Source organism: Simochromis diagramma, unplaced genomic scaffold (assembly GCF_900408965.1).
Source record: "Simochromis diagramma unplaced genomic scaffold, fSimDia1.1 OVJJ01000483.1, whole genome shotgun sequence".
NCBI lineage: Eukaryota > Metazoa > Chordata > Actinopteri > Cichliformes > Cichlidae > Simochromis > Simochromis diagramma.
Window position 1 is genome coordinate 5,655,213 of NW_024386835.1, and position 21,907 is coordinate 5,677,119.

At 38.8% G+C, this 21,907-nt stretch overlaps 1 protein-coding gene across 1 annotated transcript; it reads left to right on the forward strand.

Moving 5' to 3' along the window:
- The first annotated feature begins 1,374 nt into the window (after positions 1–1,374).
- vstm2l (V-set and transmembrane domain containing 2 like) lies at positions 1,375–21,717 on the forward strand. The gene is made up of 4 exons (XM_040029003.1): positions 1,375–1,875; positions 19,213–19,382; positions 20,426–20,470; positions 20,664–21,717. The coding sequence occupies exons 1-4, from the start codon at positions 1,761–1,763 to the stop codon at positions 20,913–20,915; spliced, it is 582 nt and encodes a 193-aa protein (XP_039884937.1). The 5' UTR covers positions 1,375–1,760; the 3' UTR covers positions 20,916–21,717.
- Positions 21,718–21,907: the final 190 nt, after the last annotated feature.

Genomic DNA, 21,907 nt, shown 5'->3' on the forward strand with positions numbered 1-21,907 from the left:
GGGTTTCTCAAAGACCTCTAAGGTTAACTGGTTTTCTTTTGTAGCGGCAAAATTATATCTAAGCTCCTCAAATGGTGCTGTCTGCTCATGCTCATATTTCGAGGGAAAAGGGCTTTAAGCTGTGGATGTCCCAAATGTCTTAACAGCAAATAAATCATTTTCCAGTATTACTGACACCAGGAGATGACAGAAGATGCCTTGGTATTAAATACCTCATTAAAGTTGAAGAAGACGAAATTGATTTTACGTCCCCACATGACTCTATTACAACTCATACAATAAGGAGTGATCAAAAATAACAGTTTAAATGTGCTCAAACTTTAATTTAAAGAAAAATATTCCACCCTCTGCAGAAAATTTAAAATGCATGCTGTGAGCTCCACGTGTCAGGCTCTCGCGCAGATGGATCAAAGTAAGAGGGATAAAGGGCTCCCTTGCCTTTGATAATAATTAATTACACACTCGAGCAAAAACAAATGCATATGCATGTGTGACACTAAATGTGAAGGGATTATACCTCTCAGAGTAATGCAGTGGCCTCTTAGCACCATATCGTAATTTTCTTACTTTGCATTGCGCGCTTGTTTGTTGCTGAATCAAGTAAAATAAGAGCAGAATTGACTTTTTGGAGCAGATGGAAGATGTCCTCTTAATATGAAAAGCCCTGTGAAATATTAAAAGCGTTCGTGTCTTCAGCATGAAGGGGTGCATTTCTTGCTCATTCTGTTATTGTTAAAAAAAAATATGGTAGCCTATATCATTGAAAACAGAACAGAATGTTCTTGTCTCTATGTCTCCAATATCAGAGCGTCGTCCTTCAGCTCTAATGTGACTCATCTGGCTGTCAAACTGGGAAGGAAAGAAGACTGGCTAAAGGCCACTTGTCTCTTCACTTAGCCCAGACTGCGTTTGTTCTGTCAGCCACCTCTGTGTCATGTGTAGGTCAATCTAAAAGCACAGTCAGAAACACTGACATGATCACTAATGCAGACCATACGAACACAAAAATATTACAGAAAAATATTACAGAAAAATATTACAAAAACGTAGTTTCTTTGCAGCTTTCTGAGACAGTTAATAGCATGCTAGCTGGCATCACCCAGCTAGTAACAAAGCCTGTATACAAGCTTGTATGCAGAGTGTTTTATCAGTGTAAACAGTGATCAAACATTACTCTTAGTGCATAAAGGAAACACTTATAGCATTTTTTTAAAGCACCATTAATGTTAACGCCCTCCTAACTTGGACGTTTCTCAAAGTGGAACTACTTTTATTCCTTTAACTTCAAGGGTTAGCAAGGATACCCAGTTTAAAAACACACCAAACACCCTCAGCATACATAAAACACTTAGCATGAAACAATTAAATCCCACCTTTTCAACCGCCACGTTAAATATACATTAATGTGTTTACTGAGGGCAATTATCTAACCTGTGTAGATGAAATGAGTGAGGAGGGTGTCCAAAAATGGGGGTGTGGGATAAACTTAAAACGACAGTAAGGGCTCTGTCAGATCCCTCCGCCTAATTGACTGTCCCGGTGTGAGCCGCCTCACCTGTTTACACGCTGCTTCTCCCTCCGCCCGCGCTGGCCGCATCATCTCCTCCCTCTCACAGCCGAGCGGGTCTCCGAGTCTCTGTCCTCCTGCTCCAGCTGTATGTCTGCAAGGGCTGCTCTGCGCCGGTGGGGATATATCGTTACCGATGCTCTCCATCTAACGTGAAAATTTCATACAACTGTTTTAAATACCGGTCGAAGCAATGGGAGCTTTCGGAGTGATAATGGGGCTTTTACAGTACGCGGGACTTTACATTCAACTTAACGCAGCTCTCAACGACGGACACGGAGAGGTGGATAATCACATCTCTGGGAACGGTAAGTTGTGTTACTGCGTGTGTTTGTTGGAGTGGGAGAGTGAAGCTCTCATTGCATTGACTCTTAAGTGTTTGGGTGGGGTTTAGTGAACAACAACGTTTGATGTCAGTGATTAGTTCATATACATTACGGATGGGGTGTGTGGGGCTCAATTAAACAATGAGTTGTGCACTTTCATCATGTTTTATTGTGTTTACACCAACGTGCTCGACCATGTTTGAGCATTTTAATATCCCTGTATATGAAACTTGTTTTTCATTGCTCATTAAAAGCAAAAACACACACACACGCACACTTAGGTTAACAACAAGCAGGGGCAGGACAAAGGCTTTTGAAGCCAGGCAGGTGTTCCATCATAATGTCTTCGTACTAAAGTGTCTTCAAAATGTTTGCGTGTATAATTATTTTAGCACACACACACAAACACACACTCACAAAACAGATGCTGCAACTTTGGTAAATGTTTACATATCCCTAAATGTCAGCGGAAATTAAACATTTTTTAATGTTTTTTTTTTTTTTTTTTTTTTAATATCAGAGAAAATGTGAGACTAGTATAAACTGTAATAAAGTCAGTCATCTTTCATTTCTTCATTTCTTAACCATGCATTGCTCTTTGGTCTGACAAGTACATTTTTTTTGTTAAATTTTACTTTACACATAACTGACTCAGGTCTTTCCCCAAGGCACAACACCCCCAACCAAACTTCTTGTTTTTAGTAATTTCATACAGTATCCCTAATTATTTTAGGTAATGTCTTTTTTCCCAAGTCAATAGGTGATTGTAGAGACAGAGGGACAGAAAATGTGAGGAGAAATTGGATGGGATGATGTGCAGTGTAGGGACCCTTCGAAAATCAGCTTTGCAGTGAGATGGTAGCCTGCCCATTACTGGGACCACTACAGTGGTGTATTAATGTTTCATTTTAAGACAGTTTAGAAAATCTGTGTCTCTGAAAACTTTATTTTGAGTTGTATTTCATCAAAAAGTATAAAATAATGCTAATTAATATTGCTAAACAAGAACTGTAGAGTTATGAAAAAGTAGATATGAATTACAAATCCAACAGCACACTGTGTGAGCTGTTCAAATTGACAAGGCTTACCAGAGTAGTTCAGCATACGGAAAATTAAACCCAGGGTGGACTGAAGATTTAGTCTGATGTACAACAAAATAAAATCTAACACTATAAAGTAAAACACAAATGCAAAAGGATGTGCACATTATGTGTTTTAAAGGACAAAATACAGCTTTAGTATTCACCCAGAGGAGAATGAAGTTCTTGTACTGTGCTGTGTGCATTTTATGGATGTGGGTAGAGGCTTGAGATGCCCTGTTACTCAAGTAACTTGCCATATTTCATACTTAGAACTGGCTAAAAAATTGTAAGTTTGCAGTCGTCCGGTTGTCCTTCTAGGTTGGTATTTCACAGAATAACACATGACTTATTGTAGTTTCACTGGGATTGCTGTACTGTACCTGTGCTAACATAAAAATAGTATGTAAAAGCCTACATTAAAATTCCCTTCCCTTTAGATAAGTGTCTACCCTTGCACCGTCAACAGCAGGATCTGTTGGGCAACGATAAAACCTACTTCAGACTGAAACATTTAATGTTTACCTGCACGTTTGAATGCATATTTTCAGGTCATAGTCACTGAAACCACTGTTTCATTATTTGTTATATTTTATTTTACCAGCTCTAATAATTTATTTGAATGTGAAAAACAACTGATTTCTTTTTCTGTGGTTCATACGTTGTGAAATTTTGAACAGAATTATCATTTATAGCTAATAGCAATCTCACCTTTCTCCTGCACCTCCTAACCTTACTGTTACATAATTAAATTGCATGGTTTGCCTTCAGCTTGCTGTGTTTAGCATTTTAGCTTTGACTTGACAAACTATAAATTCTGCAGTGGCGTCACAAGGATGGACTGTACTGGACAGGTTAGAAAATCAGCAGCATTTTTCCCAAAGGAAGCAAATTAAAATCGACTGTAGTGTTGCCATTAATACTGTTTCCCAGGCAAAAAAAAAGAAGGAACGCCTCCGTGTGTTTAACAAGAATGAAAAACTATATTCAGAAAACAACCTAGAAGCTTTCTACTGTCATATTTGTACAACATCAGCTTCACCACCAGAAAACAGAGTTGTACTATCCTTTGTGGTTAGATAAGATTTTTTTTTCTTTTCTTTGTAATCAGACTCTTTGATAAATGGCTCAAGCAGAGGGAAGCCGAGCCTTCATGCAGAGCAGAGAGGCTGGATGCACAGTTCTGGAGAGTGCTTGTTAGATTTAGCCCTGACTCATTTGTTTCAGATAAGTGCACCTGGCCCTTGCACCCCAGTTTCCACTTGAGCTGAAGTGTAGATTGAATCACCTACAACGCAAAATTATATGTTCTGTCTGAAGACAAACACGTTCAATGGATCAGTAGCTTCACCCCATTGTTTGCCACATGCATCAGAATAAGACTCTTACCTGCCATAAGTACTTGAAGGTCAAGTGTCAGCAGTAAGGAAAGCGACAGAAGCTGTAATAAGTGATGTTATGCATGGGGGAGGTCTCGGGGGTAACTTATAACAGAAAGTGATGATAATGATGATGGGAGACATGTTGGAAGCCTTTCAATTTTAGCATAAGATGTTGCAGTGTTAGTGTTCTTTGGCAATGCTCATCCTGCTCTGTGAGTGCACTACCTTCACAGTGTGGGGGCGTGTACCAATTCATTAGGCTTCCAAAGTGGCTAGGATCCTCACCCAGTCCTCTGCTTGGTGTCCTCTTAATGAGGACAACCAGCTCAGTCAGTTTGCATTGGCTTTTAATTTGATGGAGCTCTGACAGTGCAGGAGGTGGGGGGCAACAGATTGCACAGTCATGCTGTCACAGCAGAGGGTGCTGGTGGAGGCTTGGTAGGAAACAGAAGCGCAGTGAAACAAGAGTGTGTGTAACACAACGTGACTTGAAGTGATGACTGGTGATACAGAAATCTCCTCTGATCTGTAAGAAAAAAAATATCAATCAGTTGTCTTGATATTTCTGTGAAACCTACCTGACTTTACGGACATTCAAGTGAAACAAAAAATAAGCTTTGAACAATCGACTTTCTGTACTTGTAGCTACATTAAATAACCAACTGTGATTTGCCCAATTAAATGCTAACAACAGTAAAAAGGTTCATTACGATGACAAGAGATTGATAGTTTTACCTGATGCCTTTGGCATATGAAAAATTGTCTGTGAAGTAGGTGATGTTCGTAACACTGAACAACACTTGAGGAGGAATTACGAGAGTTCAGAAAAGCTCCGTTTTCAACAACATTAAGCAGTGAACAGTTATCATTATCTTTACTGGTGTGTATATTAACATGAGCTGCTTCACTATTAGCAATTACTCGACAGCCACAAATCCAGCCACAGGGGGTCACCAGCTAGTGCATTCCCAGAGCTGGTCCCAAGCCTTGATTATTGGGAGTGTTGCATCAGGAAGTGCATCCAGTGCTTTGCCAAATGAAACATGCATCCACAGTGGCGACATTTGTGGAAACATTTTTTGGTACTATTTTAGGTCATCTTAAAATATTTGACGTGTATATTTTAAGAACCAAAATGAACAAAATACGTCTATTTTATATTTAAATACTTCTCTTCATTGGCTAACTATTATGTCTTGAATTGGTTTTATAATTTTATTGTTGACTGGCACCAGTGTATATTTCCGATCTCCTGAAATTGTACACTCCTGGTCTAACCTGAGGTCCTCAGCGAAGGCTAGTTACCCCACAATTTCCCTGAGAAGACCTGAATGGCTCACTTTTGTCTTTTAAATCTCCTAAAGACGCATTTTCATAAGTAGGCTTTCTCTGATCCTCCATTCTGAGTTATTTCTATGTTGTCCTTTGTAATTGCTTTATCGCCTTCTGCTAGGGATTTTTAATTTATTTTATATTTGCTTTTAATTTACTTGTTTTTTAATTTTAATTGTCTTCATTAATCGCTTTTAATCTCCCTGTGCTGCCTGTATTGTTATACCTAATGTTTCATCTTTATCGCCTCTTAAATGTTTTATATGCTGTTTATTTCCTGTCTTGTCTCGTGAAGTACTTCCTAATGTTGTTTTTTAAAGGTGCTATATTAATAAAGTTTTTTATTATTATTATTATTATTACCAGCAAAATTCTGTGCTGCAGACAGTTATTCTTTGCTTTGCTCATGCATTACAACACAGACATGAATGTAAATTTGTCATGTTATTCTTTTTTATGTTCGTTATATCACTGTATCTAGTCAGATGGCCAAAACAGCTGTTCATAAACACCGAACAAAAAATACATGTATTTCTTCTTCTTTGCAAGCTATATATTAAGACAACTGAATCACATTATTAGCTTGATCATTTTAATGAACACTTATTTACAGTTGTGCATGAGAAAAGTTACCCCAATATGCACCTGCAAAATGTATTTGCATCCAGCCACGTACACGTAATGTTGGCATTGATTTTGAGAACAGCTACTACACATAATATATCATTTGTAAGGATTTGAGTGCTATAAAAATCATTTGTGTGTAGGAGCAGTTTGGGAACAGGCATGCATCATTATAGCAAGATGATGATGATGATAATTATTTACTATTTTTATTATTAATAATACATTTAAAGCTTGCAATTATCAGTTATCAATTTTAGTACAATAGTACAAAATAGTACAATAGTGAATATTCTACTTTAACAAGCTCTGTGTGTTATGATTCAGATATTAAACAGATTATTATATGTCTACTTTCAATTCAAGAAAAAGTAACGTGAAATTGTAGCAGCTTAATTCAATGTCCTGTTTAGTTCATTGAAACTGTGTAGACAGGACATGCCAAGCAAGGGCTCCTGCACTCTACTCAAGGAAAACACAGACACCGTTACTTAAAGGCTCTCAAGGGCGACATAGAAGAAAGGAACATAATGTTGTCTTTCATTACTGTGGACTCCAGATGGAGTACGGTGAGCAATCTCGAAAATGCCTCAGAGCCCTGGTATGTGTTGTCAACAATACGTGATACTTCATGTAGCCACATACTGGGAGGAAACGCAGAAATAGCCTCCGTGTCTCGCGTCCCAAGGGCTATGAAAAATTCAGTCCGTAAGCCCGGTGTATCAGTGGCAAAAGGTGGACAGCTGCTTGCTTGAATCCCGGCTCGATTCTTATTTCATTATTTTTAACTTCCACCTTGAATTCAGGCTGAAGGTCTCGCAGTAAATGATAATTTCCCAAAGGACATACCTTTCTGTTTGCCCCAGAGCTGATTCTGGACCAAATACAGCTTTATTGACTTTCTGGCATTTTTTTGTTTATCAGTATAATTATTTCCCACACTTGGTTATTTGCTGTCACTTGTACTGTAACTGTTGTACAGAAATCTCTTGATGTAATATCCTAGGTGATCCTAATATTTATTTTATATATATTTTATATATAAGAAAAGTAGCTATTGACTACTTAACAGATGTTTTGAAAGTGCGATAATCTCTAAAGGTTGTCTTGTATTCATCGATCTAACAGAACTCTCAGTAGGCGTTTTTTGTATGCAGGATTAAAGCTTTCTAAGATCAAGATAAATATCTGTATCTGCAGCAGGTCTCTTTATTGCTGCAGCTTCTTGTTGTTTCACCCACGATTCCCTCGGGGCTTCCCTGATTATTAAACCCATTCATCAAATTAGTGAAATCCCTTCTCTCAGGGGGTTTCTGTTCACGGGCTATTTACATTCACCTTGGTCGAAGTTATGTTGTTTATCTGGGTTTTTGTGTCTTGGTATTTACAGCTTTTTCTTCTTCTTAATGATTCGTTTCTTCTCTACAGTGCCCTATAGATGTGACTCAAATGGCACCATTGAGTTAATGAACCCGATTTTACTAGCTGTCCCTGTAAGGCAGCACCTTTTCAGGTGAAAAATGTTTGCACTTAACTTAGAAAAGGATTTCTACAATTCCTCCAGCTACCAGGCATCATTTCTCATATCTCTCTGTAGGACTGGACTGACACATGAAAGCAGCCCTGGAGATGGGCTCAGACGAGCCACATAACCACTGTGGTCCTTGGCCGAGTTTTCTCAACAGTCAAGTATAGCCTGCTGTCCATCATTATACTTTATCTCTCTAAATTCAGACACATTTGAAGAAGGGAGAACTTTCAGCCACACCAGTAAGGCCTCTTTAGATTGCATCATAATCTTATTTTTGTGCTTACTTCCTGAAATACATATTTTACACTGATATTATTCTAAGATTTGCATTTAGGGTGATACAGTAGGAATTAGTATGTCAAGTCCCAGTTTAGGCACAGAGTAGGAAAGGTAAGATTGACTTGGTTTGGATATGGGAGAAATAAAGAGAGACTAAATTGATTGGGAGAAAGAAGCTGAAGAAGAAACAAGTCAAGATCAAAAGAGAAAGGCCAAAGAGGAGACTTAATCGGTGTGCTGTCAAAATGACATGCAGGTGCTTGCCAAGTTGGGAGAAATGGAAAACAGATGATCTGCTGTGGTGACCCCTAACGGGAGCAGCTGAAAAAGGACAAGTCTGACATGATACACAGTGACACTGTTTTTTTCAGCAGCCTGAATTGTTGATACATGGCAGGATGGATCTATGCTTTCATATTGTTTGTGTCACTTTATGACCCCAACATCTCAATGTTGCAGCAGAAATGCAGATTCATTGCAGCAGGCAGCATTTTTTAGTCCTCTATTGTCCAACTTTTGGCCCATCTGCTTCAAAATTCATGTCCCGTGTCCAGAAATGCTCTGGTGAATACCTTGGTTGTACCAAGTGGTTATTTTAGTTATTGGCTTCCGTTTACTTCGAAGCAGCTAGCCATTCTTTAATCTCAGTCATCTACAAGGCATTTTCACCCAAAAACTGCAGCTCACTGGATATTTTCTCCTTTTTGTGTGGCGAGTGTATGGGGCAATCCCACCAGATCTGCAGTTTTTAAAATACCATGCCATGCCTTGTACAGACAACGACACAGTCACTTAAATCACCTCTATCCCCAACTCTGATGTTGGGTTTAAACTTCATCTTGACCAAGTCTACATCCCTAAATACATTGGGTTCCTGCCATCTGTAATAAACCTGCCACTGGTTGTTGTATCTGGGTGTACCTAATAAAATTGCTAGTTATTGTATAGATGGAGTAAATACAGTGTTTACTAGTGGTTGGGTAAAAAAAAAAAGATCAAGAATACAGTTAGTTAGGACAGGACACAAGATGATCAGTTTCAGACAACTATTATTTTTCCAAACAGACAATTAGCTATCTCATATGGTTCACTCTGTTGCCCATCTGCAAGCCAATTAGCAACCCATTTCCATCCTATCTGCTTCTTTCATGGTGTATCTGACAATTCAAGCCATACCTGTCGATGCCTACTCTGTTCTGTGCTGGTATTTTCCTCTTGATCCTGCCCTTGGTTTCCATGTAATGTCCACAGAACACAGGATTGATGTTTCCCTGGATTATGCAATTCACATATGCATGTCGAAGGCAGACTAACTCTCAAAGCAGATCCAAGTAAATATATAAATATTACAAATTGCTGCAGGTGGCGCAATCAATCTTCCTTTGACTATATTGGTCCTGATTGAACTAAAAACTGCAATTACAAGCTGCAAATATTTAAACATTTCTTAGGTGGAACAACTGCATATTGAGGAAAGAAAAGGAAAAAACAACTGATTGCTGGTTTTCGTCTCTTCAAGTAACTGGCAGTGAGAGGAATATAGAATAACATACACCCTATCCTTTAATGGTTTCACAAAGTAATAACAGAAGCTTTCAGGGGTGCTGATAAGCTTACACTGCAAGTCTCTCTCTCTCTCTCTCTCTCTCTCTCCGTCTCTCTCTCTCTCTCTCTCTCCCTCCCTCCCCCTCTTGCTCACATAAGTACACAAGCATGGACAAGGAAAGATACGGCTGTCACACTTGCTTCTCATCCATGCTAATGAGGCGCCTGTAATTTAGTCATCCTCAAATGGCTCAAGCTGCTCCACAACAGGGAGGGAGAGAAAGAGAGGATCGATGCATTGACCTTACACTGCCACTCATACTGGATTTATCCCTCTTGTTTTGCCTTGGACCTGAAGATGAAAAATATTTACCATTACTGGAAAAGTATGGTCTCTGTAGGGCATGAACAAAGTATTTGCCTTTGTTTATATATTTATGTCCTCCACTGGATTGTTTTCTTTCATTATTTCCCCCCTTTTTCATTTTTAATGAGTCTTTGGTGGCTAGAGAGCAGCTGCTCCAGTGTTCTCATGGTCTCACTTCTATCATTGCTCTCTAAGCAATAAAGTAAAAAATGGCAAGGAGGGCCACTTTAAAAATGCATGTACTGTACTTTGCATCTTCAGACAAGCGTCCCCCTGCCTCTGCTTAAAAGATGGTTCTGACAGTACTGTCTTTATGAAAATCCATACTAAGACAAGGCCAGGCCAGACAAGCTCATTCCTTGCCAGCTATATAGCGTTATAAATGAGACAACCCAGTGTGCTTAAGATTTCCCTGGGAGTCAATATCCACTTCAGAAGTACACGCTCTCATTGTACTCTCAGCCAGTTCAGGGCCGTGAAAGTCCACGAACGGAGTCAGCTTTTGTGTTGATTTAGCATTCTACCAAGGTTATTCGATTGATTTCTGGTGATGCTTGTGTGATTAAAGTCAGGAAACAGTTGGACGTCTGCTGAGCAGGCTTGTTACGGCCTGACACTGGCACTGCGCACACCAGCAGACAGTTTGTTTGTCAACAAGTCATGTTTCACAGGCAGGGCTGAGAAGGGCTCCTGCATAGCTAACAGGAATGCAATTTGACAACTGTCAGATGGACAGTCAAACCCTGACAAAGGACCTGAGTTTATCGAATAGCAAACACTGGATATTGCTTATACTTTTGTCAACAATCATTTAAGTGAGAATGAAGGAAATGTACAGGTAATACAGGTGAAATATTCTCATTTATTGTGGTCAATTCCCTCTGTCCGCAAAGTTCATGATCTCTGTGACTCGTGTCTTTCTTGATGTGAAAATTTCCCCTCATACATTTGATCATCAGGCCTGCAGTCACAGCAATTAAGGTTCATCATAAATTTTGAACATAAAGCAGAATGCGCACAATTGAGTTGCTGAGTCGGTTGAACTATAGTGTGAAATCTAATTTTCACCCAGATGCTTTTTTTGTCCTTTGATTTAATTATTTTTCTTGAGATTGGTGTGTAAAGTCAAATCTGTAAAAGCTGAATTCTGTGTTTCCAGTCCTTGCATTAAAAAAAATGAAATTTCACTTACAAAAATATAGAAAAATGTCTTTATTCTCTGTAACTTATGGACTTAAAAAATGGTGATGTGGAAAAAGACTGACTGCACATACTCAGAAAGTGTCAGTATGTCAAAATCAAGTAAAAAAGCTCTTTGTTAGAAAATGAAGAAACACTATCCATTAGTTTGTTGTGAAATTGGGGGAAGCATAATTATAACTCAGTAGTTAATGTAGATTTAATGTAGCAGCATAGAGGATCATATGCAAATAGACTGCACTCTCTCTTGTTTGAAACATTGTTGCTATGATACACCACCACAGCTGTACAGGTGTAATGTGTTTAAGTACACTGACAATGTGTGGACATGCATTGTTGAGTTGTGGCTCCTGTGTAAGCAGGGCACAGAGCTGGTTTACATATATCAGTAAACTATAGCAGACTACATGGTCAAATATTAGAATGAACAGATCATAAAATCATCAGTATAACATCTGTCATTCTGTCTTCCTCTTTAGAAAAAGGTACGACGGTCAGCCTCACTTATGCGTCTTTGTCTCTCCTTCACGTAATCTCTGGTGCGGTGTAATAAGCAGTTGTCAAGGATTAATACCACATTCATAGATAATCTTGAATACCATATGTCTTCAATAATCCTCATTAGGAATTGACAGTTTGTCCAGTGAAAATCTAGAGGACTCTTAAATTGAAATGGATAAAGAAATGTTGAGTGTGTATAAAAATGTAATGCAGTAACAGAGTGGATGATGAGATTCATCCATCTAACCATTCTGCTTATCCAGTTTAATGTGACGTGAGGGCTGGAGTCTATCCCAGCTGTCATAGGATGAGAAGCGTGGTATGCCCTGCACAAGAATTTATAGATATTTATATACACCTTTTGTGTGAAATTCACCTGGATTAAATGCCAGTTATGCGATTTCCTCACTTAGAGAACACAAAAGCACTATACCTGCATGGACCACATATATAAAAATGGTATACAAGTAAATGTATTTGATTTATATGTACACTATAATATTTATACATATTGTAGCACCAAACCAAAGTGTATTGTATTTAAAATCAATACTGCATATTGAGTTTATATTGGTGATAACACCTGAATCTATGACCAATAGTTGTAATTCTTAGGCTGTTTGCTCAACAAACCCTCGAGAAAAGCTACCTTGAAACATCTCCTACATAATAGTGTAGGATCACTGATTAGAAGCCAGAATTACTCTCACCTTTCTCACGAGGTTCGAGTGGTAACTGAAGGATACTACCTAATTCAGAAATTATCTTTCTCGAAAGAGTGCCTGGGCTCAGCCTTAGAGGTTATGTGAGGACCTTGATCGTTTGGGAGGGGCTTTGCGGACAGCTGCTACTCCTCTGCTCTGAAAAGAGCCAGGTGAGGTAGCTTGAGGATCTCACCAGGATGCCTGCTGGATGTCTCCTAAATGAGGTGTTCCAGGCATAGGAGGAAGTTTTGGGCTAGACAAGACATTACATCTGTTGGTTGGTTGGTTTGGCCAGGGCAGAGTGAGGTCTGGACATATATGCATATATGAGACGGCTACCCTTGCAACCTGAACCTGGATAAGTAGCAGAAAATGGATGGATGAAAGGATGATATTTTTCTGTTATTCTGCCAGCAGATAATGTGAGAAATTACTGATTTTTGTTTGGTTTTTTTTATTTCCATTTGTCATTTTCCTCTCGTCTATCTAGTAAAGGATTTCTTACTTTATCCTTTTATCTTTTTTGAATTGTTGTGATTCTCTGGGCAGTGTGTGTGTGTGTGTGTGTGTGTGTGTGTGTGTGTGTGTGTGTGTGTGTGTTAAATAAAGACAACGCTTATGGATGTTAAATGCTGGAGGATGAACAAGCCGCTCTGCTTGTTATTTTCTGCCTTTACCTCAGCTGGGATTTTGTTGTATTAGGAACACGTGTGCATTAAAACATGCAGCAGAAACACGTAGCTGAACGTGGTCAACTTGTGGCAAAGAAATAATGCGTTGCACCTTTTTAAACATGTGTTTCAATTCTACATAGCTACATTCAGACAGACACACACACACAGTATGCTGAATTGAAGCCATAGGGCACCACACAGCGAGTTACACACAGGGTAATTCTCCCAGGATGCTGAACACCTGCCAAAGCCAGTGGGCAAGGCTCCAGGAGATGTAGTGAGCTACTCTTGAGACTGTTGGAAGAATCTCTTTATGCCAGACACCAGAACGCCAGCAGACACATATTGCCCACTCAGCGAGCGGAAAGTGCAAAGGGGAACCGAATAAAAGGAGGAATGAAAGTGAGAAAGGATACTTAATAGGTAGAAAGTAAAAATGAAAGGGTAATAGGAACAGGGAGATAGGAGAGTAAAGATGCTATTTTTTTCAACAATTGGGGGTAGACTTTTAAGAAAGATGCCGGTGGGCTAGTGAGAGAGAAAAGCAGAGAGAAGGCAAAGGATTTAAAAGAAAAGAAAGAGGTTAAAAATTGAAGGAAAAAATCTTACCTTTACAGATTCAGGGTCTTATTGGCTGGCAGGGGAAGTGGAAAAGTGCAGGAATTACCTTGCAGGTATAAGCCTGTGCTGGTACTGTAGCTCTGGACGCGAGGACTACCCATGCAGCTTTCTCCTTGACTTGACTTTGACATCGGATGCTGTGGCTTCAAATGGCTGTGGACACTCAGAACTGGTCATTTTTCAAGAGTTCTCCTTTATTCTCTATTTTGATTTTAATTTTAAAGAACCGTTTCAATAAAAGGTTTTTTCCAATGTAACCAGTTAGACTGTTAAAGCCAACACCAGTTCAGCATGAGTCTGATTGAAAGCTGACCTAAATATGTGTGCTACTGTTTTGATACTCTGACTGGCTAATCATTAACTATTATTTAGATAAAAAGAAAAAAAGTATTATTTTTAGCATTTTTATGTAATCCTTTCACAATCAGTAGATGAGCAAACCAAGATACATCATTAAAAACCACATGAGAATTTTGAGTCCACTTGTTGGCCACATGTGGCTGAAGCAGGAGCAACAAAGGAAAATACAGGAAGAAGGTGACGTGTTACGGACCTCTGGACACCATGGAGAATCCATGTCCATTTCATAGCTAATTGCTAGCCTGTACTGACCTTTGGACATCTATGGTCAATACGTTACTCTCACTGAGTAACGTATTGGAATACGTTACAAAATACATTTTGGGGCATGTATTCTGTAGTCTGTAGTGGAATACATTTTAAAAGTAACCGGAAGGTTGCTGGTTCGATCCCCAGCTCTGTCTTTCTTGGTTGTTGTGTCCTTGGGCAAGACACTTCACCTACAGCTTACTACTGGTGTTGGCCAGAGGGGCCGATGGCGCGATATGGCAGCCTCGCTTCTGTCAGTCTGCCCCAGGGCAGCTGTGGCTGCAACTGTAGCTTGCCTCCACCAGAGAGTGAATGAATAGTGGAACTGTAAACTGTTATTATTAATTACTTGGGACACTTACCTTTTTATTACATTTTGGTTCCATTGGCCTTTGCAGTGTTCTCTGTTGGATCATCTCCCCAAGTACTTTTAACAGAAGGGTTTTGATACTCCTGTATTGGTCAATTAATAATTTATTATGTTGAAACATTTTATTTTTTAAAGATATTTCATACCTTCCTTTTTGTGCTTACTTGCTTTGTGTTTCTTACTTTCTACAGTATGTCACACACAAACAGCCTTTTTTTTTTTTTTTTCCCCGCAGTAGTGCAGTCTGTTCCAAGTGACAGATGCTGCAGTGCTGTGCCGCTGGCTGTTGATACTGTGTCTGGAGGACAGAAAAGTGTAAGAACCTGCATTGAGTAAGAAAACCCAGATGATTGAAATGCCACCCTTGGTTGTTTTGCTCTTATATTTTGTGCGTGGCGTACTTCTCTGCCTTCCCCGGCTTCAGTTGTAGCACCATATGTTGAAAGCGCAATATAACAAGACATTGTTATTAGTTTTGCCTGACATCTGTGCTCTTCGTCAGAGATCTGAGAGGCAACATTGCCACTGCTGAATAATGAGACGTATACTCTTACAGAGTGCTTTTCATTGCAGAGCATCATATTGTAGTATTATGAAAAGTAGCTGCGTTGGCATAAAACCATAAAGAAAATGTATTTTCTCAGAAAGGTCAATCTTTGCACCACCTTCTAGAGTGACAGTAAATAGGTTAGCTGTTCCTTTTCTCTTATTATTTGTTTAGTCTTATTAAAGCTGAATGAATAGAATATGTAGATGTCTCTAATTTCTGTAACTACTCTAACTTCATGCCTTGGCTGTAATATTTATTTATTTATTTTGCCAGACGTTATCAGCCTTGTCATGTTACAATTTTCTGGAATGTTTCACTTTATAACAGTCGTCACAAGTTCTCCCAGGTGCTATTTCTGAATGTCTTGATCTGTTCAAAATGAACAATTATTGTGGTTTCCTAGCAAGAAAGCCACGCACCATCAGGTTACAGTTAATCTTTGTACCTGCTGTGATTACAGTCTGCACTGGCAGTGTAGGGGTAGTTAGCGCAACGGGAAATTGTCTCAGCAGATGCAGCTTACTGTGCAGAAAAATCTGAAGAAAATGTGCACATTTACAGTTTTTGTTTCCTTTTGCTTATCATAGATCTGCACTTCCTATTGTTTTTCTGTTTAGCTGTCTGTGCACATCTGATCTGCCCCGAAACGTTCTATAAAGTCTGGCAGTTTAAAATAAAAGACACTCATGTCTGTAAAATGTTTCTTTTCTTATGGGGACATTTTACTTTTGCATTACAATGAAAGTGTCTGATTGAAAATGTCAGGAGATAGAATTTGCTGTTGTCTAGTGAATCTTTTGTTAAGACTGTTATTTCTGCAATCCACAGTGACATTTCAACCTGAGCTAGGAACTTATGGTTTATTCATAGTTTCTCTTTCATCATGTCATCATGTTTTGTATTGTTGTACTGTTTGTATTTTTAAACCTTGAACCTTTTGCATGTTCTCTGTTTTAACACGAAATATTGCGCAACACATACATTAGAAAGTGCGGTTTCTGCCCTTTTATCTGCTGGCATCTTAACTGTTAGATTGTTAGGCTGTGATCAAACGTAGACAGTAGAGAAATATTTGGTTGTTTGGTGACTGAAGTGTTATTTTTTTTTTTTTTTTAGCATAAATAAAGTGTATTGTAGTGTAACTTAAGTACTTTAATGTTAAAGTGATTTCTTTCAGGAGATCTCTCAAAAGCTTAAAGGAAATGTGTCTATATGTATGATTTTGGTCTGCCAATGTAAAAGCAGTTTTTATCTGAGCAAATACTGACAGCAGGATGTTAGGACCTTTTGGAAACGTCCTATTGAATGTGTTGCATTCACGGCAGTGGTTGAAGGGGAGGGCAGTATAGAGAAAATCACTTGGGGCCATGCAACACAATATTATCTGTGGCTGTGTGAGACACAATACAAGCTATTTTACCAATATGTTTGGTGTTGAGATAAGACATCCAAGGCTACGAAGCTACCCATACACTAATACATTAGTCCTGCAAGAAACCAGTCTTTGTAAGGATTGCAATGTATTTTTTTCAGTCCAGACGTCTTTAAATCAAACTGAAAAGTCTCCAAAACTATTGAATTGCTATGGCATTTAAAGTATTAATTCTGGTAAAGCAAAAGTGAGGTGCTGAATGCCAGTAAAACTGTTGAACATTAGCATAAAGTCTCTGTTATTGTAATTTTTTAGATTGTCATTTTTGAATATGAGCGTTGAAGTCGGAACTGCTCTGTGCCAAAGAACAGCCTCTCAACACAGCTTCATTAGAAGTAAACTCCCTTAGGTGACCAAAACTGTTGTGCGTTGTTGCTACACAGGGCTCTGCTGGCTGTTGTCTGCAAGTTGCCGCTGCGGATTGTCACCAGGGGGCAGTGTTAAAATATTTGGAAAAACTAGTAATGTTTGTGGCTCTTGTTTGTGTTTGTGCTGGTCCTTTAGCTTCGCCCCTGTTGCAGAGAAGACAGAACTCCTAACACATAAAGAGCTTTTTTGTAGTAAAATGAGCATTAAACAATGGAAATTCTCCGTTTCTCACGTGTGCACTGTAAGTCTTTGCTTTTCTTGCTTCTCTCTGCAGTGAGCTCTTTCCTCTTTAAGTGGCCATTTAAACCTCAGGTTTCTACTTACTCATAGCATCATTACTGGCAGAACACATGCTTTTCATTTATTTGTTATTTATGTAGCTATTTTTCTAGAGTCTTTTTTAAAGTGTATCAGATATCGAGATATTGTGTCCCTATGAAAAAATGTTACAATTGTATGTAAATTGAATGCATAGTTGGGGGAAATGGATAAAAAAGTGTTCAAACAAGATTACACTGTTGCACATTTGCATGCAGACCAGATAACTTGGTCACAAAGTGTCCTGTGTCTATCCTACTTTTCTGCCTTTTTCTCTTTTGGTCCCGGAGAGTCTCAAAACTACAGCAGGTCTCCTCCTGACAAATGAGGCCACTGCCTGGCTGCACCGCAGCAGTGCAAGGGCACAGAGGCTTTAGGAGTCTGTCCAGTGGCACTAAAGCCTCTCTCTGCTTGCCTATTCTCAGCTTTTTTTCCCCCCCATCAAGCCTACTTTTCATCTTTGCAGAAAGCAGAGTGAATTTCAGTTTCAAATAATAAAAACTCCTCTCTTACTCACTTTTCTGAAAGATGGTTATTTTCTCGATAAGACTTAAAATATTACCTGATCGTCTATATGGCTTCTGTCCTTATTGCTCTTCAAAGAGCGATGGGTTTTTCAGTACCTTTCCTTTTGTTTTACAGTTTCTACAGGTGATGGCAGAAACCAAAACAGAGCTACAGGAAGAGTGAATGTTGAACTGTACATTTACATTTGATCAATACACATCACCTGTGATGCTTTATGCGCATTATACTTTTACTCTGGAGCATATTAATTATATTCTAATTTTAATGGCCAATGCACTGCCAGCACAACATTGAGCTGACTGAAATTAGATTACATTTCATGGTATGTAACCTCAAAATTGCATTGGTATTGATTTAATTTCTAAAGCTGCATAAATCTAATTTTGTGTTACACTGACTGGGTTCAGTATGTTTTTGTCTGCTCAGACCTTATACACATTACTGTGTATAAGGTCTGAGTAATGTAGTAACTTCTAATAAGTCAAAGTTTTCAAATTTAATGAATTTTATTTAATTGAAATTATCAGTCATTGATAATGACATCCGAGTTCTTAAAATCCATCACTGCTGCAGTCGGGCTTCATTTGTCACATCTCAGACGTGTGTGGGCTTGTGATGCAAAAGGTATTCCCTAATTATTGTCTCCACAGCCTTTAGGTAGGTCAGCTTTACCTATAATATAATCAGTTTTATTAATGCACTCAAAACAACTGAAAAGCACACTGATATCTAAAGAAAAGCTAATTGAATTGTCAGTTTGCTGCATTGATTGCTTTTACTTTAGCCCAAACATAAGAGAGCATGATCCCTCTTCTGTATTTTTTCCTTGTCAGTTTAGAGCAGCTATAACCAGCTGAAAATATTTCACTTCTACACTCTTTTTTTAGTATTCCTTCATTAACTAACTGGTTTAATTTATTTAGTATTCAACTTTTTGCTGTGTATGTGTTTTATTTTGTTTCATTTTTAGATTTCTATTTGTGCCTCACGTTTGTTTCTATGAGCATCCCAAGAAAACTGAGACAAATTCAGGAACTGATTGATTACCACCAACCTGATCACGACTGTTATCATCCTGCAGTGCAAACAGACCTACGGTATAAAATCATTGCTTGGTTGGTTGAATACACCACTCTTTCCTGAATCCTTATTTTTATTTTTATTTAAGTTCCAACACCGTGTCCTTGGCTTACAGTTTTTCTCATGTATGAGTGTGATGCAGTAATGCCACATTGTCACAAGGCTCTTTGAGAAATAATGTTTCTGTCCTTTTAAGCCCATCTCTCTCTGTCTCTCTGTTGCAGCACTGTTTACAGAGGTCCCACACGACATCACGACACACAGTGGTGAGGATGTAGAGATGGCCTGTTCCTTCCGTGGGGCGGGCTCTCCGTCCTACTCCCTGGAGATCCAGTGGTGGTATATCAAGGACTATAGAGAGTGGCAAGAGAAGCCTCCCTATATCACTAATAATGTAAGCAGCTGTAATGGAAGTTCCTTTATTGTATATGTACAGTGATTTCTTGATGGAGTCACCTGTAGCCCAGCGAAGGTGAAAAACTCCTGTAATACCTCAGCAAACTTAAACTTAACTCCGTCAACCATCCTATATTTAACTTTAAACAAGAAAATATTTGTTAAAAATATATATCTTAATTCCAATTACAGATGAAACAGGGCTGCTTTAGCTTAAAAGTAGTGAATTAACAGCTGAAATAGCTAGAAATTATTTCATGGCTCCAAAAAATACTAGATGGATCAAAATAGTACATATATAACTGATATTGCAACACATCCAGAACAAAGCAAAGATTATATAAATCATTTCTTGCAACCTTAATCACTGTACACTTTTTTTTATTGCTGAACATCAATTTTAACATTCACTTTTTCAGATTTTACACAGTTTCTTATGGCACGTCCACTTGGACTAAACCCAAAGCTTACTGAATATCAGTCAAAGGGAAATGCAGTGGCACAAACCCTCTTGCATGGAAACCAAGGTATAATTGCTGATTAGCATTTGCCAGCACTGGGGGAACAGGTTGACTCTCTCCCATCATGGGGGGACTCGGGCTCCCTGTTGTGCCTCTAGACACTATAATTGGTGCTGAGAAAGAAATAGATTTTCAAAATCTCTTTCTGCTCCATGCATAATTCATACCTATGCCCAAAAGAATACCTCTGTGCCTCTGCATACCCAATCACGCAAACTCTCCTGCTCACAGGCTTACATGCTTGGCACTGTGGAGTGTGTTCTTGTGCATGCACATTTGAACACACACACACACGTATAAACCTCAGCTAGACGAGAACAAGGAGAACAAGGTAAACACATCAGAAAAGCAATCCAAACAAGTAATCCTTTGCTTTAAAAGAAAAAATACTGATACATCAGTCGTGTTTGTTCCTGTTCCTCCAGTGAGATGCTGCTAAGAATGAGATCTATTTATTTTTTTTGAAAAACCTGCCTCAGTCGCTTTCTGCTGTTAACTTTTCATCCGTATTTCCGTGCAGGTCGTACCTTTGGAGGAGACTGTCAGAGGTGGCACTAAAATTAGTGTAAGTTTGATGTGGTATCAATCAGCTGTCACCTAGAAAAGTCATGTTTGATTAAAGGCATTATCAATCACGATTATGGACATGTAAGAAATCACACTTTTGTAACACTCATTTCCATTTCTTGATAGATACTCTTTTGACATTTCACCAAACTAAACATAAACAAGAAAACTTGATCTTTTCTGCTCATTAGGTGGTGAAAGTGGCCGGTAGTAACATCTCCCACAAACTCCGTCTCTCCAGCGTCAAACCAACAGACGAGGGCACGTACGAGTGCCGCGTGATCGACTACAGCGGTGCTGTGGCGCAGCACCACCGCGTCCGGGCCTACCTCCAGGTGAAGCCCGAGAGAAGTCAGGGATCAGAGGGTGTCCAGTATAAGTCGCAGGGCAGTCACCCACACTTGCCCCATCAATCTGACTGTGACGAGACCTGTGTGCTTTAAAACGAGCCATGTGCCCGGCACTTTGCATGACTTCACTCTGTAAAGAGGGACACTCATCAGCACACTTAATTTATCACACGGCTGAGACCCTTTGTGTTTCATGGTTTGATTGTTCATGGTTTTGCTGACAGTACATCTGATTGACTTCATCTCTGTGCATTAAGTTTACCATAATGTGACAGTAAGGCTGTAATGACAAAGTTTTATGTTATTATTGTAGGCCCAAGATACAGACAGACGATGCAGTGTGCCACTTCTATTGTCTTTTACCAAAACGTGTGCTGAAAGCTGCAGTATTTCAGTACGAATGCTTTGTAAGAAAAACTGAATCATTTTACACTTTTTTCATTATCTGAAAACTTTTCCGTGCATTGGTTTTAAATCGTGTAGTCTTTGTTTTTTGGCGCCTTAAAGGCAAAGTGTATATTTAGCTTTCTAACCCATAACTAGTATGTCTGTAACAATGCAAGTGTACGCACTCGTCACATCGAGATAAGATATCTGTTCTTGTGTATTCACTTATTTGCACTGTATACTTTTATTGTTTCACAAAGTTACTCAGTGCCAATCAAACAAATATTACAACCTCAGCTAGTACGTAAATCACACTAAAATTTTGCCCTAGTTTTCTGAACAAAGATACCCTTTGTTTTGTTTTTTCCCCAAATCACTCCTTGACTGTGTTTGCCCCGTTGCTACTGTTGTGTTAAATGCTTTCATTTTAAATTATAAATTTGATTCTGTGATTCTGGTCTTCCGTCTTGTGTTTGATCAAATAAAGTTTTACGGTAATTTAAATACATTTCAAGGTGTGCAGACTGACTACTCGTGAGATCCAGTGATGCTTTAAATTCTTTATATCAGTTATATGGTATGTTTACTGCACACTAATCACTCTGCATGTTTGTAAGATTATAGGTAAGTCGTGTTCTTGAGTGGTGAATTGTGTTATGTGCTTTTGGAGCATACAGTCACGTTTTACGGTGTGTAAG

Bases quoted from the DNA above. Each gene is read 5' to 3' on its own strand.
- vstm2l (XM_040029003.1), top strand. From the start codon at position 1,761: ATGGGAGCTTTCGGAGTGATAATGGGGCTTTTACAGTACGCGGGACTT. The intron at 1,876-19,212 runs GTAAGTTGTGTT...TCTCTGTTGCAG, and splicing joins TAATCACATCTCTGGGAACG to CACTGTTTACAGAGGTCCCA. The intron at 19,383-20,425 runs GTAAGCAGCTGT...ATTTCCGTGCAG, and splicing joins CTCCCTATATCACTAATAAT to GTCGTACCTTTGGAGGAGAC.